Raw genomic sequence first — 21,364 nt, 5'->3', positions numbered from 1 at the left:
AGATAGCACCGACATTAGCCGCGCCGCTAGCAGCGGCCTGCGCTGCCGCAGCGGCCTGCGCTGCCGCAGCAACAGCATTTGTTGTTTGACATAATTCAGCCCCGGAACGCGTATATCATAACACCTCTCCCTTAAAGGTACAGTACCTTGGTGAATGTCTCTTTCAGTCTTACTTGTGGGTCACCACAATTTAATATTTAATCCTTGTCTCCTATATAAGTGCATTGCATTTTTTTTAATGACGGTATTGAAACTGATACCGTTGCTATTTTTAGACCCCGTGGTATACCGTATTACCGCCCAACCCTAGTTGTCTCCAATAATTTCACCTTTTTTTTCTGTTTCTTACATCCTAATAACTACAACTTACACTTTGTCTGACTTTGATCACCGTAGTAATGTAAGAATAATGAACTGACTGACGACTGGTTTGATTCTTTAATTATGTTGTGTCAAGTGCAGTAGCTGATATTTAATTTTTTCATTATATTGTTTGGATTTTAAAAGAAGTAATTTAGTTACACCTTAGTATTAACAGCTTACCGTTCCACTGCAACAGAATCACGAGTGCAGTCAGTAATGATAGTGCAGCAGAGTCTGTGTCCTGTCACTCTTTACTGGCAGATGTACCAAAGAAGGGGCTGTACGGTGAAAAGCTCCTTCAGTCTTTTTCAAATGAGGAATTAAAAGAGAAAATTATTTGATCTGCCAAACACATACTGACCTTTCTATACAGTATGTGTGTAAGTTACATTTTTAGTTTTCCCCCTATTTTTTTTATTTTTTATTATTGTCCTCCTAAATGTCGTGTCATGTCGCTATGACTATGTGCTTATAGAAGTCACCGACTGCTAATATAAAAGTAAATCGTTCAGTTCGAGTCATGCCACTCCTATTGCACACATTTCTTTTTCATTATAACTGAAAGTGAGTCCCTCCATCGGGCATGCTACCTTCACACTGTCAAATGATGCTCAATGTAACTGCTTAAATAAAAGAAATGAGCTCACCTGTCTTCATGTACATTAAAAGTTGAAAAAGTCCTCCTCCGTCCTGCCTGTACTTAAACCATAGACCTTCTGTGTGTCTCTCTGCTTGCTGCCATGCTGCACAGTGTTGTCTAACTGCTGCCATGGGACTCATCACCTAAGAATTCTAATAGTGGTTACACACCCAGTTGTTGCTGGGCCAACTTGAGTCATGGTTTTTGTCACAGTTGTGTGCTTATTTGTTTAGATTTTTTTTTATTTATTTATTTATTTTTTTTACTTTGCATAGTGATTAGTCTGGTTTAGAAAAAAAAATCTAAACTTTTGACATTGATGGGGAACCTGACAAATGCAGAGGATATTCTATGATCCTATTCCTATCAATATTATGTCAAAAATCACGTTCATTCACACCACCCTGTAATTAATACCAGAAGAAGCCATGCACGTATTTCACTGTCTGGCTCTCACATTACAGTTGGGACAGCTATGGCAGTAAGAGCGGAATTTGGGCCAGCCTTGTTTTGAAATTTGGTCCTTTTTATTGTGATAATTAAATTAGATATTTATTTTAGATATTAGAATTAGATAATTGAAGCAGCAGCTTAGAGCCGGAGCCCTGGCCTAAGTCTAGACAGGCATACCTGATTGAGAATCTAAACTTGTGACTGTTGCAGCCAGAAAAGATGAACTATTTGGTTTTATTTTAGATTATTGTCTGTAGATTCTCAAAATTAGGCATGCACCTTTTTATATTGAAATTCTAATATATCAAGTTTATATTTGCCTGTATATTAGCCATGTCATGAAGTCATCATATCTGACTGATGTGTTCAATATAACGCTGTTCATTTTTGTCCTATAATTCATGCATGCTCAATTAGTAGTCTAAGCCCTTAAAGGAATATGGTTGTCATTTTGAATGTAGGCCTAATTTACTGTTTTGCCCTCATGACAACTAGTGTTCAAGACTTTATCACTCACCCTGCACTGAAACAGAAGATTCCTGAACTGTTTGCTATAGTCACAGGCCACAAGCAGTTGTCATCCGGATGTGGACATTTAGTGAGACCGAAGATTAAATTCCATCGTGCCCAGTTTGTAGTAGAGGCTTGCCAAGAATTCACTGATAAGCCTAAATAATATCTGGATTTGTCAATTCAACTTAGCAGGGACCTATTAGTACAGTCACATGAGCACAATGAACTGTTCTGTTCTGCAAAAGTAAATGTGTGTGATCAGCAGTAAATGCTGAAGTGCTTTATTATTGAACAACAATGTTGTTCAGCCACAGCTTTTGAAACTTTAAACTGACGTGCCACTGTTCATTGAGTGCAAATTGATCTCTTTATGTTGTCTGTTAATGTTTTCATTGATTGCTTTGGCCTTCTGGGGACATATAGACCAATACCTCCTGGTAAAATAAGGCCTAAAATAAGTGAAATCCCTCTTTTAAAATATTTTCCATGAGTCAAACTCTGAGTCATCTGTAATTTGCCGCTGTCATTTTCATACAGACGATGAGGTGGACCTGCAACACAGCACAACAGGTGGTGAAGAAGGGAACTCTGGTGGGGAACCAGCTCCAACCAAGGGCAAAGGCAAGTTCTCCAAAATGGGAAATATCTTCAAGCCCTGGAAATGGAGAAAGAAGAAGCCAAGTGAAAAGTTCACTGAAACATCGATAGGTATGCTGGGTACAAGGGTTAGGGTCTTATTTTCCCCTGTTGTGTGTGCTACTTTATTTATTTATATATTTATTTTTTCAGTCTTGGAAAGAAGGATTTCTGTCAGAAAAAGTCGCCAAGAGCTGATTGCCAGAGGGGTTTTAAAGGATTTACCAGAGAATGGTAGGTCGAGCTTTATTTGTTTTTGTTAAAGAATATTCTGTGGATGAATTGGCTCCATTTCTGATGAGACTAACTGTATTTCACTGTTTGTGTCTTTTATGGGACAGAGAGCAATGATGTTAACCACTCCAAAGCTCCACCAGTAAAAAATGGGCACCCTGTGCCAATGGACGTGGACAGGAGAGGGTCTGAACCAGGGGTGCGAGTGTCTCGAGGGGAATCCGAAATCAAGGTGAATACCCTCAGGCTACCCCAAGTAGATGAACGTCGAAGCAGAGCGCCGTCCGATGCCTCCCGAAGTAACCGGGCACCTCTGGATGTGGACAATCACGCACGGCTTTCTGTGGACGTAGACAGACGAAGCCGTCTGCCATCAGATGTTGATAAGAAAGCAGGATCGTTACCCCGAGGACCTCCGCAGGATGATAGATACCGCAGAGAGGAGAGGAGAGATGGCAAAGATGAGGACAGAGGAAGGAAGAACAGGGAAGACATAGAAAGAAGGGACTGGCGAGAGGAAAAGGAAAAAGAGGGGGGAGTCGACCGGAGAGAAAGGCGAGATGACAGAGAGAAGAGAGATGAAAGAACCGAGAGAGACAATAGGGAAAGAAGAGATCGCGAGGAGCGGGAAAGGAAGGATCGGGATGAGAGGGAGCGCAGAGATCGTGACGCAAAAGAACGCAGAGACCGCGACGAGAAAGAACGCAGAGATCGTGACGAGAGAGAACGCAAAGATCGCGACGAGAGGGAAAGTAGAGACAGGGATGAGAAGGAACGCAGGGAACGTGATGATAAGGAAAAGAGGGACGACAGGGACAAAGATAGGGATCGGCGGCTTGAGAGGGAAAAGAGAGAAAACAGAGATGACAGAAAGGATGAAGACAGGGAGAGGAAAAACTTGCGAGGGGAAAAAGACGATAGGGATAGGAGAGATGATCGAGACAGGCGAGAAGACAGAGAGAGGAGAGAGGAAAGGGACAAGAGGAACGACAGAGAGCGACGAGATGATCGGGAAAAGAGGGAGGAAAAGGACAGGAGAGAAAAGCCAGAGCCTCAGCGGTCTGTGGCTGACCCGCGGCCTATCGCCAGGCCCGTCTCGGAGATGGACTTGCGGCCTTCTCTACAGAAGAGCTCCTCAGAGGACAACAAGAGGGTTCGTCCAGCCTCAGAGGCTGACAAGAGAACTACCCTGCCCAGATACAACCCAGCTGCAGAGTTCAGAGAACGCGCAGGTAAGCTTTCTCTCCTGTGAGAAGTCATATCTTGCTAACCTTGCCTGTGTTTTTTTTTTTTTTTTTACTTTCAACCTGCCAGTTGGTGACATTCAACGGCGCAGTGACAATTAGGAAACTACTAGTAAGAAAGTTGACGATTGTGTTGTCATTTCTCAGAACCCCTCAGTCGTAGCGTTACCAACGGAAGTCAAGAAAAATCAAGGAGTCACATTATCTTGGCACACTTTTTGACTGTTAATTGTAACTGGATGAGGCACACAAACTTGACCCTCTTCTTATGCAGATAGTTATCTCTGCCGTTTTGTTTTTATTAATTATATCTAGTTCCCCTAAATATCTGTGTTTCTGTTGGCCTGGTTAGTCTGATAGTGTTTTCAAAATTAAGGCTAGAAACCATATTAAAAATGCTTTTCAGAGGTCCACACGAAGCAAACTAGTCCCTTCCATATACAACCAAACACAGATGTACTGTAGCTGTATCCCTTCTTGCCTCGACCACAAATGGCTTCCAGGCCCATTTGCTTCGCTGTTTGCTCCGCTGTTAGTTCCGCTTTTAGCTCCACCGTTAGCTGTTAGCTCCGCTTTTAGCTCCGCCGTTAGCTGTTAGCTCCGCTTTTAGCTCCGCCGTTAGCTGTTAGCTCCGCTGTTAGCTGTTAGCTCCGCCGTTAGCTTCGCTGTTTGCTGCTAGCTCCGCTGTTAGCGTGTGAAGCTAACGCCACAATTCGCCAACTGCTCTGTGTACCCGAAGCTGCCCTTTTAACACCCCTGCTCTGTGCATTCACATATGAGAGCAGCGCTTGTCTCCCATATCACACTACTAGCTGATTGTCTTATTTTGTTTACAAGTTCCAGATGGAGTCTGGAGATGACGTGGGGTAGCCTACTTAGCCTATTGTTTACTGTTTACATCTTACTTTATACGCTAGCTCAGGGGAGAGACTGGATGACACTAGGTGGTACAGCCTGAGACATGCATAATAAAAAAAATTCCCTTTTGTATTTTTGTTATGCTTTTCCCTTCATTGTACTGAACCGTGATGTCTGAACCGAGGTATGAACCGAACCGTGACTTCTGTGTACCGTTCCACCCCTACTGTGATAATATTCGTCCCATGCAAATCGACATGTCTGTGATTTGGCGGTGTCGTATATATCATTTTTCAAGGCTTTTGTTTCCTGTGCGCCTTTTTTGTCCCTCTCGCGAAGACGGATATGGGATCGTGGCGACGCCGCCTTTCATGGCCAACCTAGTCTGGGCCACTGCCCGACCGGAGACCTCCGTACCCGAGTCGACACGCTCCCGGCGGCTTCGTCCGAGGGCTGACGGTGATGCTGTGTGGGTGCCGCCGTGGCGGGGATAGGGTTTGCTCCTCTGGTAACCTCTACCGGGCCTGGCCCAGAAAGATACGGAACCCCGACTCAAGTGCGGTGCGGCGTCCTCGCCCTGGCCTTCCTCTGCGCGCCTCTGGGTACCCAACTCTCGGGGTACAGATATGTCAGTAAATTTGAGTAAAAGCAGGCTTCGCTTATTCCGTGTAAATGCACCACACGAAACTCAGATGTGTGCGGGGAGGGTAATTTCTAAATCACACAAAATCCCCAGATTATACTAATCCCGTGGGAATAGGGCTTATGTGCGTAGGCTCTGTAGCTAAAGCTGCCACCAGAGCTGATGGGCATCTCCAAAATGTTAATACATCTTGGTTACAGAGAAGTATGACCGTGTTTCTAATGCTGGTGGAGATTGTTGATGGTGAAAACAACAGACAAGAGCAAAATAAGGAAAGGCTCAGTAATCTCGTTTTGTTTTACTTAACACAAATTTAGTGACCTAGCAAAGCCATTTTTAGAACAAAGGTTCTCATGACAAGCCTGCTCTCTAAGTCCAATAAAAGAATGTAAACTTAATCAATTAACAAAATTAATGATAGCATAGCAGTGGTCTTCTTTTCAGGAACTAGACGTGTGCTTAGGTTGCAAAGCCATTTCCTTTGCAAACCTTCCCTTCATACCCTTTTATCATGAAGTGAATGAAAGCATGCATTCTTGTCTGCACTGGTGTTATTGTGTCCTTCTGAAACGTCATCTTTGGTGGCCAAAGTACTGTCCCAACACAAGTTCGCATTTCGCCCAGTTAAACAGTTAAAATTCCCGGATGTTCTCGACACGCCCATTTTTACCAAGGATGCAGCGTGTGGTAACTTGTATGAACTTGGCAGCACCAGTATCCCAGCATTCTTTTCGGCATTCAAGCGAGGATTGTGTTTCTGGTACAGAGACAGACCAACAACGAGACGTTTTGTTTTGTATGCTAATTCATCAATAAAATTCACTTTTGATAACTTTTTAGGTGAAGAAAGAACAGTGTAGACTTGAGGGGGAGACACCAAAGTGTACAATTTCCAATGCTAATTTGCATCTGTTGTTCCTGGGCATGTATAGTTTGCACAGTAATAACAATATAAAAATGATAATTCCACATAACACTAATAAGGACACATGTAGGACAAACCAGTGCATATCCATTCAGATAGGCATGGCTTTTTTTGTTTTAAACTGACTCAAATTAATACACATACATTTGTAGGGATAGCATTCCATGGTTTTGGCGAATGTCTAGCAATGTATTCTATAACAGTTTCCCTCTTGTTTATGATCTTGTTTGTCTTATTTTACCATGAACTGTTAGAATAAGTGTTTTATGTGGTGTCGGAGCTACCCCATGCAGTATCATGTAAAGTACACAAACATTGGTCACAATGTTTTGTCTTATATCTCGTTTAGGTAGTGGTTTTCATTTCTGCTTTCTTGCTGTTATTTTGGAGCACTGCGTCCTCTGGGCTGGTGCGAAATACCAGCAACAACGCATCGACTCAAACTGTCAACAGCGTTATGTATGCTCATGACCTTGCAAGTTCATTTTTCCAAGAACGTTCTCCCCAAGAACACCGGTCCGTTCTTTGCATTCTTGGGAATGAGAAACGCCCAATGTTTAAGGGTATGTTCCTTGTTCTGTGAAAAAACATATTTCAGACTATCTGAAGTGAGTATGAGACTTCAGCTGTTAGAGTTAATCACATTAAGTGGCTATCTTCCAATGGTAATGTCCTTCTAGACCAAAATTCCGTCTTTGGAATGTATTTTTTGCCAGAATGAGGACAGAGGATGCCGTCCCCCATTATATACATTGAAAGCATTTTAGGAAGAGAACTTTAAATGGCCTGTATAAACAGGAGGAATGATTACACCAACAACAATGGTTTCAATGTTCACATATACATGTATGGATTGTTTTAAGACAGACTTGGAAAAAATGTAAACCTATCCTTTAACAGTTACTTCAGTTATCTATCTATAAATTGCAGGACGTCTGTCTGTCTGTCTGTCTGTGTGTTATGCGCATATCTCTCGACCTGTTAGTCCGATGGATTTCAAACTTGACAGGTGTCTTGCTACGGGCACGAGTACGTTTGACGTTGTTTGAATTAGAAATGCAGAAGATATCATTAAATATATATCGGTAAAAGAAGCACACGCTCTAGCCGCTGGCCACTCCCCCTCTCACACTGCACACTGAGTGAGCACAGCGCAGGACCAGGCACAGAGAGGGGGTGTTACCGCCTTTGACTCTTTTCCTGCTTCCGAAGTTAGCTACACGATTGCTGGATATACCAAACTTACTTTTCTTCACTTTCCTGGAGCACGAGCGGATAGCTGACTGGAACATCGCGACTGTTGTGTGGAATAAGGTTGGCGAAAAAAAAAAAAAAAAGGCGCTTCCCTGTTCCGTGTCTATTTTTTCGCTAAGAGGAAACTCAACAAAAAAGCCATTTGCAACACTAAATAGCAAACAAAAGCCAGGCACTATATAGTATTAAGTTGCTGTGAGCTGTAGCCTACATTCACCACTTCTAACCAGAGACAGAATATAAAGTAATCTCGGAGATTATTCCTTCACAGCGCTGTGCAATGCGAGAAAATGTCAGAGCTGAACCGGTCTCTCTCTCTCTCTCTCATATGAAGTGGTTATGGGTCCTTCTGTAAGTAATTTTGGGGTACAATTTGGTTCTGGAGAATTCTACAAGCAGCAATACCACAGGCCAAGCAATCGGCCCGTTTCAACGGGCACTGCACTTGTATAATAAATGTACAACCCATAATAATGTACCAGTCAAACATTTCTTGTAGTGATGGCCAAGGCAATTTCACAGTCTCAAAGTGAATCAGATCTGCATTCCTAACAGAACTGGACTACATGCGAAGTCTGCGTCACTATGGCAGTTGGCATCAAGATGATAAGCAGCAACTTTGGGTCCGCTAGCACTATGTAGAGAAAATGAGATATTGTTACGTGACTAATAGAAATGACAAAATATCAGTTAAGCGTAGGTTTGTGTCCAAAACTACTTGACTAGTGTGGCTGTTTTTGGTCAAAATCTCCTTTGGCCAGTTTTCCATGTACTTGTATGTATGAAATAGCCTCAGCCTAGAGGATGAGAGGTGAATGTCTTTTATTGTACACTGCATTATTTATCAGTCAAACAGTCATGTTTGTACTCGTTTTTGTTGTGGCAGGTTGACATGTGAGATAACATGCAGATGTCCTGTCTCCTGGATACTGCTAACCATTGTCCTAGTAAGTCAGGCAGTCAGGGAATGTTTTGCTATGATGAAATACAAACACGTGTGGAAACCAAAGTCTCCTGATGTTGCTGTAAAGGCATTTTAGGTAAATGATTGAACAGTAATTCTGACAGGGGTTATAAAGCCAACAAGCTCAATCTGAAAGCCTCAACAAAGTGAAACAGTAACTATCAGGCTTTGATACGTGGATTTAGGTGAACATGAAAAGATGGAAGAACAAATGATTAGGACCGCTCTGTGTGTCTTTGATCTTTCTCCATGTCTGCTGCATATGAACTTTTAATCGTCTCATTCATGTTACCTCTCATCCTCTAATAACTGTAGAACCTTGTAAGCTCTTAAACATCTGCTAATTTTACAAGGTTGACTAATAGGGTTGGCTACCGTTCACAGTTTAATCGGTACCAGTACCTGAAATTCGGTTCCGGTACCTCTTTGTACTTTCCCTCTGCCATAAGAAAAATTAATTTCAGTTGTAAAAATAATTACAAACCTATTTATCCTATTTACTTAAAATATTTTGTTGTTTATTTAGAACATTTTACACTCAAACCTGTTTTTTTTTTTATGTTAAGCATTTAGTATTGCCTTGTTGCTGAAATGTGCTATAAATAAAGTTGCCTTGCCTTAAAACCTCAGCCTGTCAGTCAGTCACCAGGAACAGCGTTGTCCCTGCCTGTCTGAGAGGAAGTGTAACGTCTACAGCATCGCGACCGCTTTCGCCTTGCCATTATATTATATTGCAGCGAACGCTGTCTACGTGGAGTTTTGAAAACTGTAACCACACTAGCAACCGCTTTATCGACATTGCCGTGACTCGCTGTGACTTCAACAAAACTGCAGAGACGACGTAGTTTGCTCGAGCTTGCTTCGTCTGCACCTCTGCGTGCGCATGTCAGAGCTGAGCCCCGCTCTCTGTCAACATGCAGAGAGGACAGTTAATCTCGCGCTTACGTGCTCTCAGGTACTGAAATTTGGCACAGCTTGATTTGACGTTAATGGCCCTCTGTACTACCGACGAAATTAAGTGGTACCCAAAAAAGTACTGAGTTCGGTACCTAACCCTATTCACTAACATCTTCAGCTTCTCCTTCAGTGTTTCACTGTATGTGAGGACCCTTTTGTGTTTCCCTGATGTTAGTTTACCAGCACTAGAGAGCTTGCTGTTGTGACCTTTCCTTTTAATGTGTGTGTTTGTGTGTATAATCCCTCTTTAGAGTCCGCTGGTGTCCGCTTCGCCCCTGATCCTCGTCCACCACAAGAGTCTCATCAGGAACCTCCCCCGCCCAAACATGCTCTGCTTCCCCCCAAATCTCTCACTGCACCCTCTGCTGAGTCCAGCAAGACTCAACCCCCCTCCTTTTCTTCATCCTCCTCTTCCTCCTCCTCCTCCTCCTCCTCCACTGCTGCTGTAGCTGTGGCCAAGCCGCCGAGGACAGTCTCCCTAATATCTGACGACCCACCGCGACTCTCCCCCGCTGCTCCTTCCTCCGCCGACTCTGACGCGCCACCCCCTGTCCCTCCACACGCCAAGCAGCCTCCTGTCCCTCCACCCAAACCCACCAACCGCAACAGCAACCCAGCACTGCTCGGTGAGTTTGTCAGCGTGTGCCTCGGCAGTTTTATTGGACCCATAAAATTAGCCTCTGTCTTTAAACAGCTGGTCTTTGTGTATCTTTCTGTATATGTTTAGTCAAACAACCTCCAGAGCTTTGTAGGATTTTAATAAGGGAAACTGTGTATTCAATCTTTGTTTAAATCCAGCATTTTACATGCAACGTGATTCCATTGTTTCTCAATCACCTCCACAGGTGGTGGGCCATAGACCACTTGGCCATTCTAGCATCAACCCAAAATACTGTTGCCGTTTTTGCCAAAATGCCAAAAATTATTTTATGAAAATAAAAAATGTATTGGGGGTGGGGTTCATGTACCTGTGGGATGCTCAGACGCTGACACTTGAGAGTTAGCATCCTGTTGCACCAGCAATGTCAAAATTCAACTGTAGTAGTTTTAACGTAGTGGAGGAGTTGAGCGATGACTTAGTAAAGCCAGTTAGATTCAACATAGAGTCAAGGTAAAACTTCTGTTGTAAAGTTATTCCTTATTAACTGTTGTCATGGTTCGAGAGATTGGAGAGACTAAGGATAAAAGCCAGACTTATTTTTTTATTTTTTTTATTTTTTAAAATATTTAAACCAGGAGCACATTGCCTGTGACAGACTACATCTCTTTACATGTATTTTGACACTGACATGTACGCTTACATAAGATTACACTCAAGTTAGATTAACAAACCAGTGAAACAAACACTATGGCTGAGAATTGAGCAATAAAGTTTCTTTATGTTCTTTTTTTCCAGCTATAATGTACCAGGATTGCAATTCAATTACCCACACTACAATTTAATAGTCCACATCTGTTATATTATCTATTCAATCCAAAGGCCTACAGTAACCAAAACCAAAGGCCTATTAATTAAATAAAATGAGTTCCCTTCATGAGTAACATTAAGTTAACATTAGTCGTTCTCATCTTGCTTCTTTTTTAATAACATTATCTCAAATGATGTTCTAATTAAGTAGAGATGGTGCAACTGAACCAATTGGTTAGTTGAGCGTGAAACTAGCCAATTACAATGTAGCAGTTAGTGTTGACCTTACACTCAAATGTAAGATCAAACTTCTGCAGGTGAAATACAGCAGTGCATTTATGACCTCACTTGTGATTAGGGAAGTCTTTATTTCAGTCTGAAAATATTGTTGTATTTTTGGTCATTCAAACGAACAAAACAGTTGCGAGGTGTCATTCATGGTTGGGATTTACATGGTATGTTGGTTGTGCGAGGTTTGTGCCCACACCTTGTGGTGTGGCTGTTGTGATTTGTGATGGACTTAATCATCTGTTGTTTGTGTGTGAATTAATGAAGAAGACGTGAGAAGACATTGTTGGTGGCAGAGCAAGATAGTCTTTGAAAGTATAGTATTTAAAAAATAAAAAATAAAAATGTGCCTCACTCTTACTCTAACCATTTCAGCCAAAATGGTGACACTGCTCATTTTCTAGAGTACTAAAAGTTGTGAATATGCTGCTGTTAAAATCCAGAGAGCACATTTTCAAGGCTCTTTGACCGTTATTACCGCAAGTCTTTTTCCAAATCTTACTTAAGCGGAGTCGCACAGTGAGGCTGCGGCTCTTTGCTGTGTAGGTGTTTTCTTCAATGTGTTACTATAGTGTGCAGTTTCGGTGTGTACAGCCAGCAGTCTCTGAAGAGAGGACACGCACCGGCTTGTCTTTGCACCATTTATGCAATGCCAGCACTTCCCTGGAGGTTAGATAGAACCTGATTGGCTTTTAGCGTCCTTTATGCTTAGCCCCAGCATGCCACAGCTGCTCTTGTTTACAGCCCATCCCAGTACTGTCTCTTTGGAAGCGTGTCTGTGGCAGTGGCACATTCCACTACCATTTGTTAGGCGAGGTTTCTAATACATATGCTACATTTCAATTCACACTCTTCCAGTCACAGTCTGTACAGAGTAGCTTGCTTTCTGAGATTACATTGGCAATGGACTTGTCATTGGTTGTGTTTTTAGTGTATTGGACTGTTTAAACTTTGTGCATCCGCGCACGCACACACCTCATGCAGGCAATCCTGTAGAATACATTTTTATTTATGTATTACCTTTCTTTGTATACCAAGTTTATTTAACCTTTTTTCACAAAATAGGATTTTATGTTGAATACATCATAGAGACTACAGCCTGACCGATGCTCAATTTCTGAAGGCCGATATTGATATTTGTGAGTTTGAGAACTCTAATAATAACAGCCAATAGTAACAGTCTTGGTATGGATCCCTTATATTTGTAACTGACATACTGAGCAGCAGGACATTTTACAATTGAAAAATCTTTCTTGTCAGTGCTCTCTGGTGGAGAAACTCTGTAACTGACACTGTTTAAATGTCTTCAAACCCAGTTTGGTATTTCTGTGCAAGGCAATTTTCAGTTACTTTTCAACTGACCTATACAACATATCTGCAATAAGCTGATATCGGCTGATTTATCGGTCTAGCTCTAATAGGGATGAACAAGCTGAAACAAGGGAAACTGCAGTTTCCCTGTGATTCATTCCCTGAAAGAGAACTGTTTTACCATAATGAGCAGGAATGTCAGAAAACTGTTTAAACAAAACTATTCTTCAATGGGAAATATCACACTGTAGTGGTACTTTACATAAACAAGATAATCAACGGAAGTATTTCTTATCTTATGTTCAGAAACTGAGTTATTTCTCCACAGAGGTTGTTTGACAGCTAGGGATGGATGTATACTCTGCTTCTGGACAGTGTCAAACCAAGGCAAACATGATCCCAAACCACCCCCTTTTATTTCTCTCCCAGCTTGGAATGTAAACTCAGCCCTATCCCTGATCTCTCCACTCATGTTTGCCAGCTTCCTCATTGAACAGGGGCTCTAAGGTCAGGCAGCCCTGTTACTGGACCAGCTGGAGACGCCAGAGTGAGCTCGGCCTGTACCTTTCTCTACCTGTATACCTGCGGCACAGAGCGGTCCAGACCTGCTCAGGTATCCAGCGGGACACCACATCTCAATCCATCTTAACAGAGCCTGCAGATTGGTCGCATCGACTCACCCCCTCAGATCACATAGGATACCTCACCTCAGTGTTAACACCAATACTGCATTGCATGTGATTTGCAGCCACTGGAGCTGTTTTCAGCTCAACTAACTGAACTCTAAACGCTGCAAGAAAACATTGCATGGAGATTTGTCAATTGACATGTAGTGTGCGGGAGTGCATTGAATGCGTTTGTTATTCCCAATGGATGTTCATTACAGTCTGTTGATACAGTTGTGTGTTAATATGTGTGTCATCCTCCACTGACTCAGCAAGCAGCTTGGCAGGGACATGACCATCTTTTCTCCTAAACTAAAGCTGTTATTGACATATTTGCTTTTTTTGCTTTCCGATTGATGATAAAACTAATTTCACCTTGCTACAGACTGAATGTGCATCTTCATGTTCTGACTGCAGGTTATGTTTGTGAGCATAATTTTATATGACATGTATTGATTTCTGCTTCTTTTTTAAAACAGCTGAGCTTTCACAGCCTGTCAGCGGTGTCGTCATAGTGCCACCACCCGCTAAGCGCTCGCCACCGACACCGCCAAAGAGGATGACCCCTGTCGCCAAGCGCCATTCTGTGGACCCCTCTCCTCCCAGTCAGGACCCAGAGCCTCCCACCACTGTCCCAGCTTCTGCCCCTGTACCGATGCCCCCTGCTGTCCTTAAAGGAGATAACATTGAGGACAAGACCAATGCAGCAGCTCCTCAGACCTCCGCTGAGTCTCTGCCTTCACCACCGTCCCACATACCTCCGTCTCCTCCAAGGGTCCAGTCACTCCAGCCAATCAGCACCACCACCTCCGCCCCTGCGCCCACTGTGCAGACGGATCCCCCCAGCCCAACCACCGAGCCTCCCAGCCAGCATCCATCCATCCCCTTACACATCCTCATCCAGAGAGCCCTGGCCAGCCCCGGCCCAGCTCAGCCCAACCCCGACGGCTCCCAGAGGGCCCACTCACTCCTGTTTGAGTCTCCTCCAGAATTCCTCACTGAGCTGGGGGGTAACTCGCGACACTCTCTCCCTATCTCCATCGAACCTCTCAGGCTGTAAGTATCACAAATACTGTACATGACATGTATAACAAAATATCATTGATTTGAAAGCGGAGGAGGAGCCTTCTTTAGTTTAACCCATTGTTAAGAAGTTCACTTTGTGGAATTTTTGTATGTGATTTGGTTAAATTCATATAGCCTTACTGAGAGTGAACACATGGCTTGCCACTTGTAGTCCATGGAATCTCAAGGTACGGAGGTTAAATGTGAAAATTGTCTTTTCCTTCTATAATAGTAAACTAAACTGTTTTGCACTGGTGATTTGACAGAAGAAGACGTGATGACCTCCCTTTGCCAAGCACTTCCATCGAAGTTATCTAATGTGGCTCATATTTTTACTATTATAATTTTTTCATGATTTCTTAGTTGCACTACATTCTCACACCTAATGAACTATATTGAGTTCACTTGAAAGTGTACTAAGACCTGGATTTCATGCAAAGAGCATCATTATCCGCAGTCCACGCAAGCAAGTTGAGTCATGTATATAGGTTTATTTATATAGCCAAATTGCTTAGATTCATTAATCAATAATCAGTCACAGGACAAAACAAAGACCAATTATTATAACAAATAACAGCGAAACATGTTTAATAGCATAACAAGCCTGCGTTAATCTGCCCATGTAGCACCATCATCATTGTAGAAGACGAGCAATACCAACAAAGAAAGAATAAAAGCAAACAAATGGAAGAAACATTGGGTGGGCCAGGTCAAAGAGGGCCCCCCCCCCTCCTGTGTGCTGTAGGAGCCGGACCAAACGAAAACAAAGATTTACACTTCCAGATAGCTAATAGACTGCTACAGACATGGTGTTTGAGCAAATCTGTCATGCAAAGGTTCCACTCCTTAAATCAACTCTGGCAGCGGTTACTTTATGGAAATAAACTGGCCCGAGTGCCAGCTGCATTTGGATCGCTCTCTTTAATTCATTTATTAGATGTTCATGAAATAATTTGCAAGACAAAGCAGGAAACTCAAAGCTATCATTCGACATTGGATGTTGTTTTGGGATTTGTTATTATCTATACTCTCAGATTTGCTCGGCCCAGGTGAATATTCCTAATTAAAAAGGACAAAAGAACGTTGTTTTTTTGGGCTGTTGACCCGAAGGCAGTCTGTTGCTCCAAGGCTACCAGCAGTCAGCCAAAGAAGAATTATGTAGAACTGTGCCTTGTTAATCTCTTTGGAAAACAATTGAGATTTATTCCCTCACCTGGCAAAAGGATTGCAAATTGCATGCGGCAACTCGGCTTGCTGCATACTAGTGGTTACAAGAAGCCTAAAAGTCTTACATAACAGAAAGATGACTGCATCTTGTTCAGCCCTCTCACAGCTGCCCTTGTTTTCCAGGCCAGAAGACGACGACTTTGACCTGGAGGAGGAGATGCGGAAGCTTCATCCTCAGAGGCCTCCTCGCCAGCCAGAGCTGGAGCCCCGCAGCAGGAGGGGTTTGGTTGGAGACCTCAGGGTGAGTGTCATCCCTGAGGGTGAAGGTCCCGGAGACAGCGAGGAGGAGTCCGACTCTGACGGCCCCATTCTGTACAGAGACGACGATGAGGACGACGACGATGAGGAAGGGCCGCCAAGTAAGTTTTGTCTTTCTTATACTGCTGCATAAAGGTCACGTAGGAGAGACAGTAGATAAGTGTCCTGGTTAAAAATACCACTTACAGGTCCCATATTGTAAAAAGTGAGATTTCCATGTCAGTTTTGATTATAAAGCTGGTCCAGGTGCTGTATAAATACTGTGAAAGTATCAAAATGCTCAATCTACAGAAATGCACACAGCCAGTATTCAGAAACTGTGCCTGACTTCCGTCCAGTTGTGATGTCACAACTGGACTGGACTATATATAGATACGAAGTGCCACTACAGCGCTGTTACAGTCATTCCTCGGCTGCAATGGTGGTGCAGAGACTCAGAGAGCGCGATGCGGAAGACCCGGAAAAACTAACTTATCGGAGCAGACTGGACTTTTTCGGGAGGGGAGCTTAAAGAGACAGAAGCTAAAACGAAGAGTTTCAGACAGTATGAGGAAAAAAATGTGTTTTTTGAACATCAAAGCATGTAAACATGTTCTAGTAGAAACTCCAAAATACAAGTATGGACCTGAAAATGAGCCTACTATAGGACCTTTAACTTTGTTTTCAGTGTGAAAGGTCTTTTCAAGTAGTACTTTTGAAAGTAGTTAGTCTTTAAATATACTGTATCTCTTATCTCTTGTTGTACTTGAGTGTCTGAAGACCTTTTTTGTTCTCAAAATGTACGTTATGTAAGAAAATAAGTTATTGGTCTGTGCAGAGCTTTAAGTGTAAAAGTTTAAATGCATCTATTTTTATTTTATCATTGTACACTTGTGAAATATGAACATCTTCACTGCTTTACTTCATCATTTTGTCAGCAAATTAAGTATCTTCTGGTTTTGGACAGCTGGTCAGACAAAACAGGCTGTTTGAGGATTAGACTCTTATTTTATTGTTCATTTTTAACCCTATGCTTTTATTATGAACTCTGACGTTCTTTGTTATGTGATGTTTGAACATTATAACAACTAATATATCTATATATGCAACATAACAGGTGGGCTGGCGAGTCGTGTGAAGAGGAAGGACACGTTGGCCCTGAAGCTGGAGAGACAGGAGAGAGAGGAAAGGGAGAACCAGGAGAACCAGGACAACATGAGTTGGCAAAACAGAGAGCAGTGGATGGCAGTGAAGAACAAGATCAGCACCGCACTGACACGGTAAAGAGCTTGCATCATATCAGCTAAGTGATGCACACTAGGATGATATACATCCTTATCGTTAAATTGGATGTGGCAAGTCCGTGTCATCCATCTCTGATATAATGGCTGATGCAGTTTGACAGATTTATAGTGTAATTAATAAGGTTTAAGGCTCTCCACACTTGTAATGTTAGTTTGTCATAGAACTCCCTTCTCAGGACAAAATATGTTCCTTTCCATCCATATTAGCCTTTAAAAATGAGTAGTCAACAGTGTTTTGTGTCTTCAGGCGGCTGAGTCAGAGACCATCAGCAGAGGAGTTGGCGCAGAGAAACATCCTTCAAGGTAAGACTCTCCTTCCATCCCTCACTTCTTCATTCCGGTGTGTTTATTTGCATTCAATCCCTTCGCCCCGTCAAAAAGCACACACTTCATTTTTCTCATCTTTGCTGAAAAAAAAATAGTCCGTTTTAGTCATTCGCCCTTCAATCTCTAATTCTGCTGGTTGTTCTGGTCTCTTCTCTCCTCTGTGACAGTAAACTGAATATCTTTGAGTTGTGGACAAAACATGACATTTGAGGACGTCATCTTGGGCTTTAGAAAACACTGACATTTTTACCCAATTTTCTCACATTTTATAGCCCAAACATCTAATAGATTAACAGAGGAATTAATTAACAGATTATTGGACAATTAAAATAATTGTTAGTTGCAGCCCTAATATGTACACAACACTAGTAATCCTACAGTGGTGCTGTGTGTTACCTGTACACATGCAGGTTGAGTCAGTCGTGAGGTTGATGCATTGGAATTTTCAATTTGACGAAGCTCAGGCTGTAATTTAGATTTGCACATGCCTACAAACTCAGAGTTAAGAAGTGTTGTATAGTTACAGTCTCACATTAGTTTGGGTCTCATCAATCAATACCTGGAGAGAAAAAGTCGGATTGGTGAATCTAATTCTAACCTAATTCAATTCAATTTTATTTATAGTATCAAATCATAATAATAATAATAATAATAATAATAATAATAATAATAATAATAATAATAATAAAATAAATAAATAAATAAATAAATAAATAAATATATATATATATATATTTTTTTTTTTTTTTTTTTTTTTTTATACATATATAATTCATATGCAAACAGCTGGTTAAGGGAGTATCTACATTCATCTATGGCAGACTGTGGAAATGGAAAGCAGGCTGGTGCACATGAATAATATCTCAGTAGTTTATAATTAAACATTTATGCATGGCTTTAAAAATGGAGTACACACACTTAACAGAAATATGCATATGGCCTCTTTGGAGTTTGAGTCTGAACCCGGGTAATGTTTTAAGCATCTGGCTCCAGGTGTTCAAATAAATATACCTGTCTGATGTACTGTTAAAACAGCGTGAACACATGAACGTTAAGAGCAGAGTGCACCAGTAGACTGAGTATAGTGAGAAATCAGCCTACTTTGGTGAAACATCAGTGCAGCATCACTGTGATGCCAAGTTGGATCCCAGAAACCAAGTATTAACATAATACTTCTCAGAATCTGTCAACACGTTCTGATCCAGGGCTCATACCACCACGCTGTGTCTTGCCTGTCCTCAAATGACTCGGCCAAGACGACGCTTCGCGCTAGAAACAATGCCGCGCCTTGTGCAGATTGTGCCGGTGATTAAAAGATTCCCGTTACACGCAGCGTGCCGGCGGCAGCTCGGGTGAAATCTACCTGACTGGCTGCAGTGTTTCCTCTCTCTCATGGAATGTCTCTTCTTCCTGCAGCCAAGAATGAAGATGATCGGCGATTAGAGAGAAGCGAGATCAAACGGAGGCTCACGAGAAAGGTCAGGATGCACCAAAGCAACTGTATCATACACTTGCCAGTTATTATTATGAACTACAAACATAAAACCTATGACACCTAAAACAGATGTCACTTAACCTGCTCCTATTCCCTCTGCCTTCAGCTGTCCCAGAGACCCACAGTGGCTGAACTCCAGGCCAGGAAGATCCTGCGTTTCCACGAGTACGTCGAGAGCACCCACGCCCACGACTACGACCGGCGAGCAGATAAACCGTGGACTAAGCTCACTCCTGCTGACAAGGTGAGACTCGACACATCCTCACCTTCACACAATCGCATACTCGACGCCTCTCTTTATACCGGCAGGGCTCTTGCGGCTTAGAGCGTCTTAGCAAGAGAGAGCCTGAGCCCTGTGCACAGCATCGTATTTTACTTTGGTCACCTCTGAGAGGATTTGCATTCCAAGCAGATTCGGTATCCCAGGATGCAATACAGATGCTGCTTAATGGCGTAACCTAATGAAGTAACATAATTTTAGTAGAGTGAATTTTAATTTGTGCTAATTAATTAACCAACACAAATCTGGAACATTAACAGTCAGAAATACTCTGAATAGAAGTCGCTTTGATCACACACTTCCTTTCTTCTTTTGTGCCTCGCTATAAGTGGATAAAAGCATTCGTGTTGAACTGCTGTTTCTTTCACGTCTCCTCTCAGGCTGCCATCCGCAAGGAGCTCAATGAATTCAAGAGCTCGGAGATGGAGGTTCACGAAGAAAGCAGGATCTATACCCGGTAAGGCTCGTATACAGCGTCCATTCATGATTCACCTCAGTTGTTTTCTGTATTAGTTCAGTTTTCTCTTGAAGATTTTCTGAATACGCTTGCAGCTATAAAGTTTTCAGAATAACCTCTTGACCTTTTTTCCCCCCCTCTCTTTCTACCAGGTTCCATCGGCCTTAGCTGTCCATGCTGACCAGTACAGCACTTAGACCGGGGGAAGTGAGGAGTTACAAGTCCCTCTCCTCACTTCGAACCTAACATGTGGTCCATTTGTTCCATTTTTACTGACTGCCTGCTTCAGCTGATAACTGGAACCAAAGCAAAAGAAGCCACAAATCAGTTCAACCCACGGGTGGTTCACAGACATACTCCAGGTCTTCGACTGTGCAATTCAGGACAGGAGGAGTCTGTCAGTGCGTCCGTGATGGAGGTACCTGGTGCCAACACTGATCCCCCTCCTCTCTGCTGGGGGCTCAGACAGTTACATTGCACAGAAAGGATAACTGTTGGAGGGTTATAACACTGTGGGGAAACCACTCTCCCCATGCCTTTACCTGCCTTCATATTCCATTTTCTTCCTTCCTTGCAGAACAGGAAGACTATGCACATAAAGCGATCATCGTAGTTCCTATAAACACCGTCGATGGTACCCCCAAACTGATCGCTACTCTGTTTAAACTCTTATATACAGTATGTACATGTTAGGTACTGCACATGTCTACCCAGAGGTGCCCTGCAGCACCAGCCTTACTCCTCACATGGTCTCACACGTTCAAGTCATTTAAGGTACAGACAAAATGTGAAAGACTTGGGACAGCAGTGTGTTTCCTATATAAATCTCAGTTTGTGCTCTGTTTGAATCAACAGTTTGATCTTTATGTGTAGACCCTCAGAGTGCTGATTCCAACCTAATATTCTGGAAGTGTGCATTTTACTGTATTTCTTTGATCATTTAAATGATTCTCATGGAGCACATGTCACTAGATTATTTTCTAATAAGGCACTTTATGTTCCTTAATTGGGTGTGTAGAACATTTAAACGTTTGGAGCCTATAATTTTGTTTATAATTGAATTATTCCAGCTGGAAAATGTACATATTTTTATTTTCCTGGCTGTTTTATGGTACTTAATATATGCAAGTCCATAGTTGGCTGCAATTGTATAGATCAATTATATAGATGTGATTGACTTTATAATGTACATCCACCGTAATGCTGACATGTTTTAATTGTAAAGTATTTCTCAAATGTTATTTTCAAGTAGTAATGGTACTTTTTTTTGATACAGAGATCTTTAAATTTTTTTTTTTTTGCAAAGCACACTGTATAAATGAACAATCCACTCAGAAATTAAAATAACCTGTGATTTTCATTTCAATATGGTTTGATTGTTTCTTCGTCAGTTCAATCCTTCTGTCTGCCAGGGAAAGGAATATTCTAAAGAATGATAGGTGTATGGCCTCTTACAATGACCAGATGAGGGCAGTGTTATATAAAACGTGCAGATTGATTCACAGACCAGTCTCCACCGTCTCAGTGCCAAAATCCAATAATGTGCTCCGAGACAAAGAACCCCTTCATTAGATTCTTTTCTTCCCTTACAGAACTGTGGAGCTGTGTGACTGACA

General features: G+C 42.2%; 1 protein-coding gene across 10 annotated transcripts in view; it reads left to right on the top strand.

Annotated features, from left to right (window-relative positions):
- The window catches only part of phactr4a (phosphatase and actin regulator 4a), a 41,534-nt gene extending 20,420 nt beyond the window's left edge, over window positions 1-21,114 (top strand). For 8 of the 10 annotated variants that reach the window (XM_031278545.2, XM_031278546.2, XM_035992828.1 and 5 more), the window contains 13 exons: window positions 2,507-2,677; window positions 2,759-2,839; window positions 2,947-4,071; window positions 9,936-10,310; window positions 13,173-13,304; window positions 13,836-14,412; window positions 15,772-16,007; window positions 17,003-17,165; window positions 17,437-17,492; window positions 18,933-18,994; window positions 19,118-19,255; window positions 19,672-19,748; window positions 19,901-21,114. In XM_031278545.2, coding sequence (XP_031134405.1) covers window positions 2,507-2,677; window positions 2,759-2,839; window positions 2,947-4,071; window positions 9,936-10,310; window positions 13,173-13,304; window positions 13,836-14,412; window positions 15,772-16,007; window positions 17,003-17,165; window positions 17,437-17,492; window positions 18,933-18,994; window positions 19,118-19,255; window positions 19,672-19,748; window positions 19,901-19,916 — 3,209 coding nt within the window. In that variant the 3' untranslated portion in view covers window positions 19,917-21,114. The remainder of the gene's footprint in view (window positions 1-2,506; window positions 2,678-2,758; window positions 2,840-2,946; window positions 4,072-9,935; window positions 10,311-13,172; window positions 13,305-13,835; window positions 14,413-15,771; window positions 16,008-17,002; window positions 17,166-17,436; window positions 17,493-18,932; window positions 18,995-19,117; window positions 19,256-19,671; window positions 19,749-19,900) is intronic. The other 2 variants (XM_031278550.2, XM_031278551.2) reach the window with 2 other exon arrangements.
- Window positions 21,115-21,364: the final 250 nt, after the last annotated feature.

This window comes from Sander lucioperca, chromosome 16 (assembly GCF_008315115.2).
Source record: "Sander lucioperca isolate FBNREF2018 chromosome 16, SLUC_FBN_1.2, whole genome shotgun sequence".
NCBI lineage: Eukaryota > Metazoa > Chordata > Actinopteri > Perciformes > Percidae > Sander > Sander lucioperca.
This window is presented reverse-complemented; position numbering and strand designations above follow the sequence as displayed.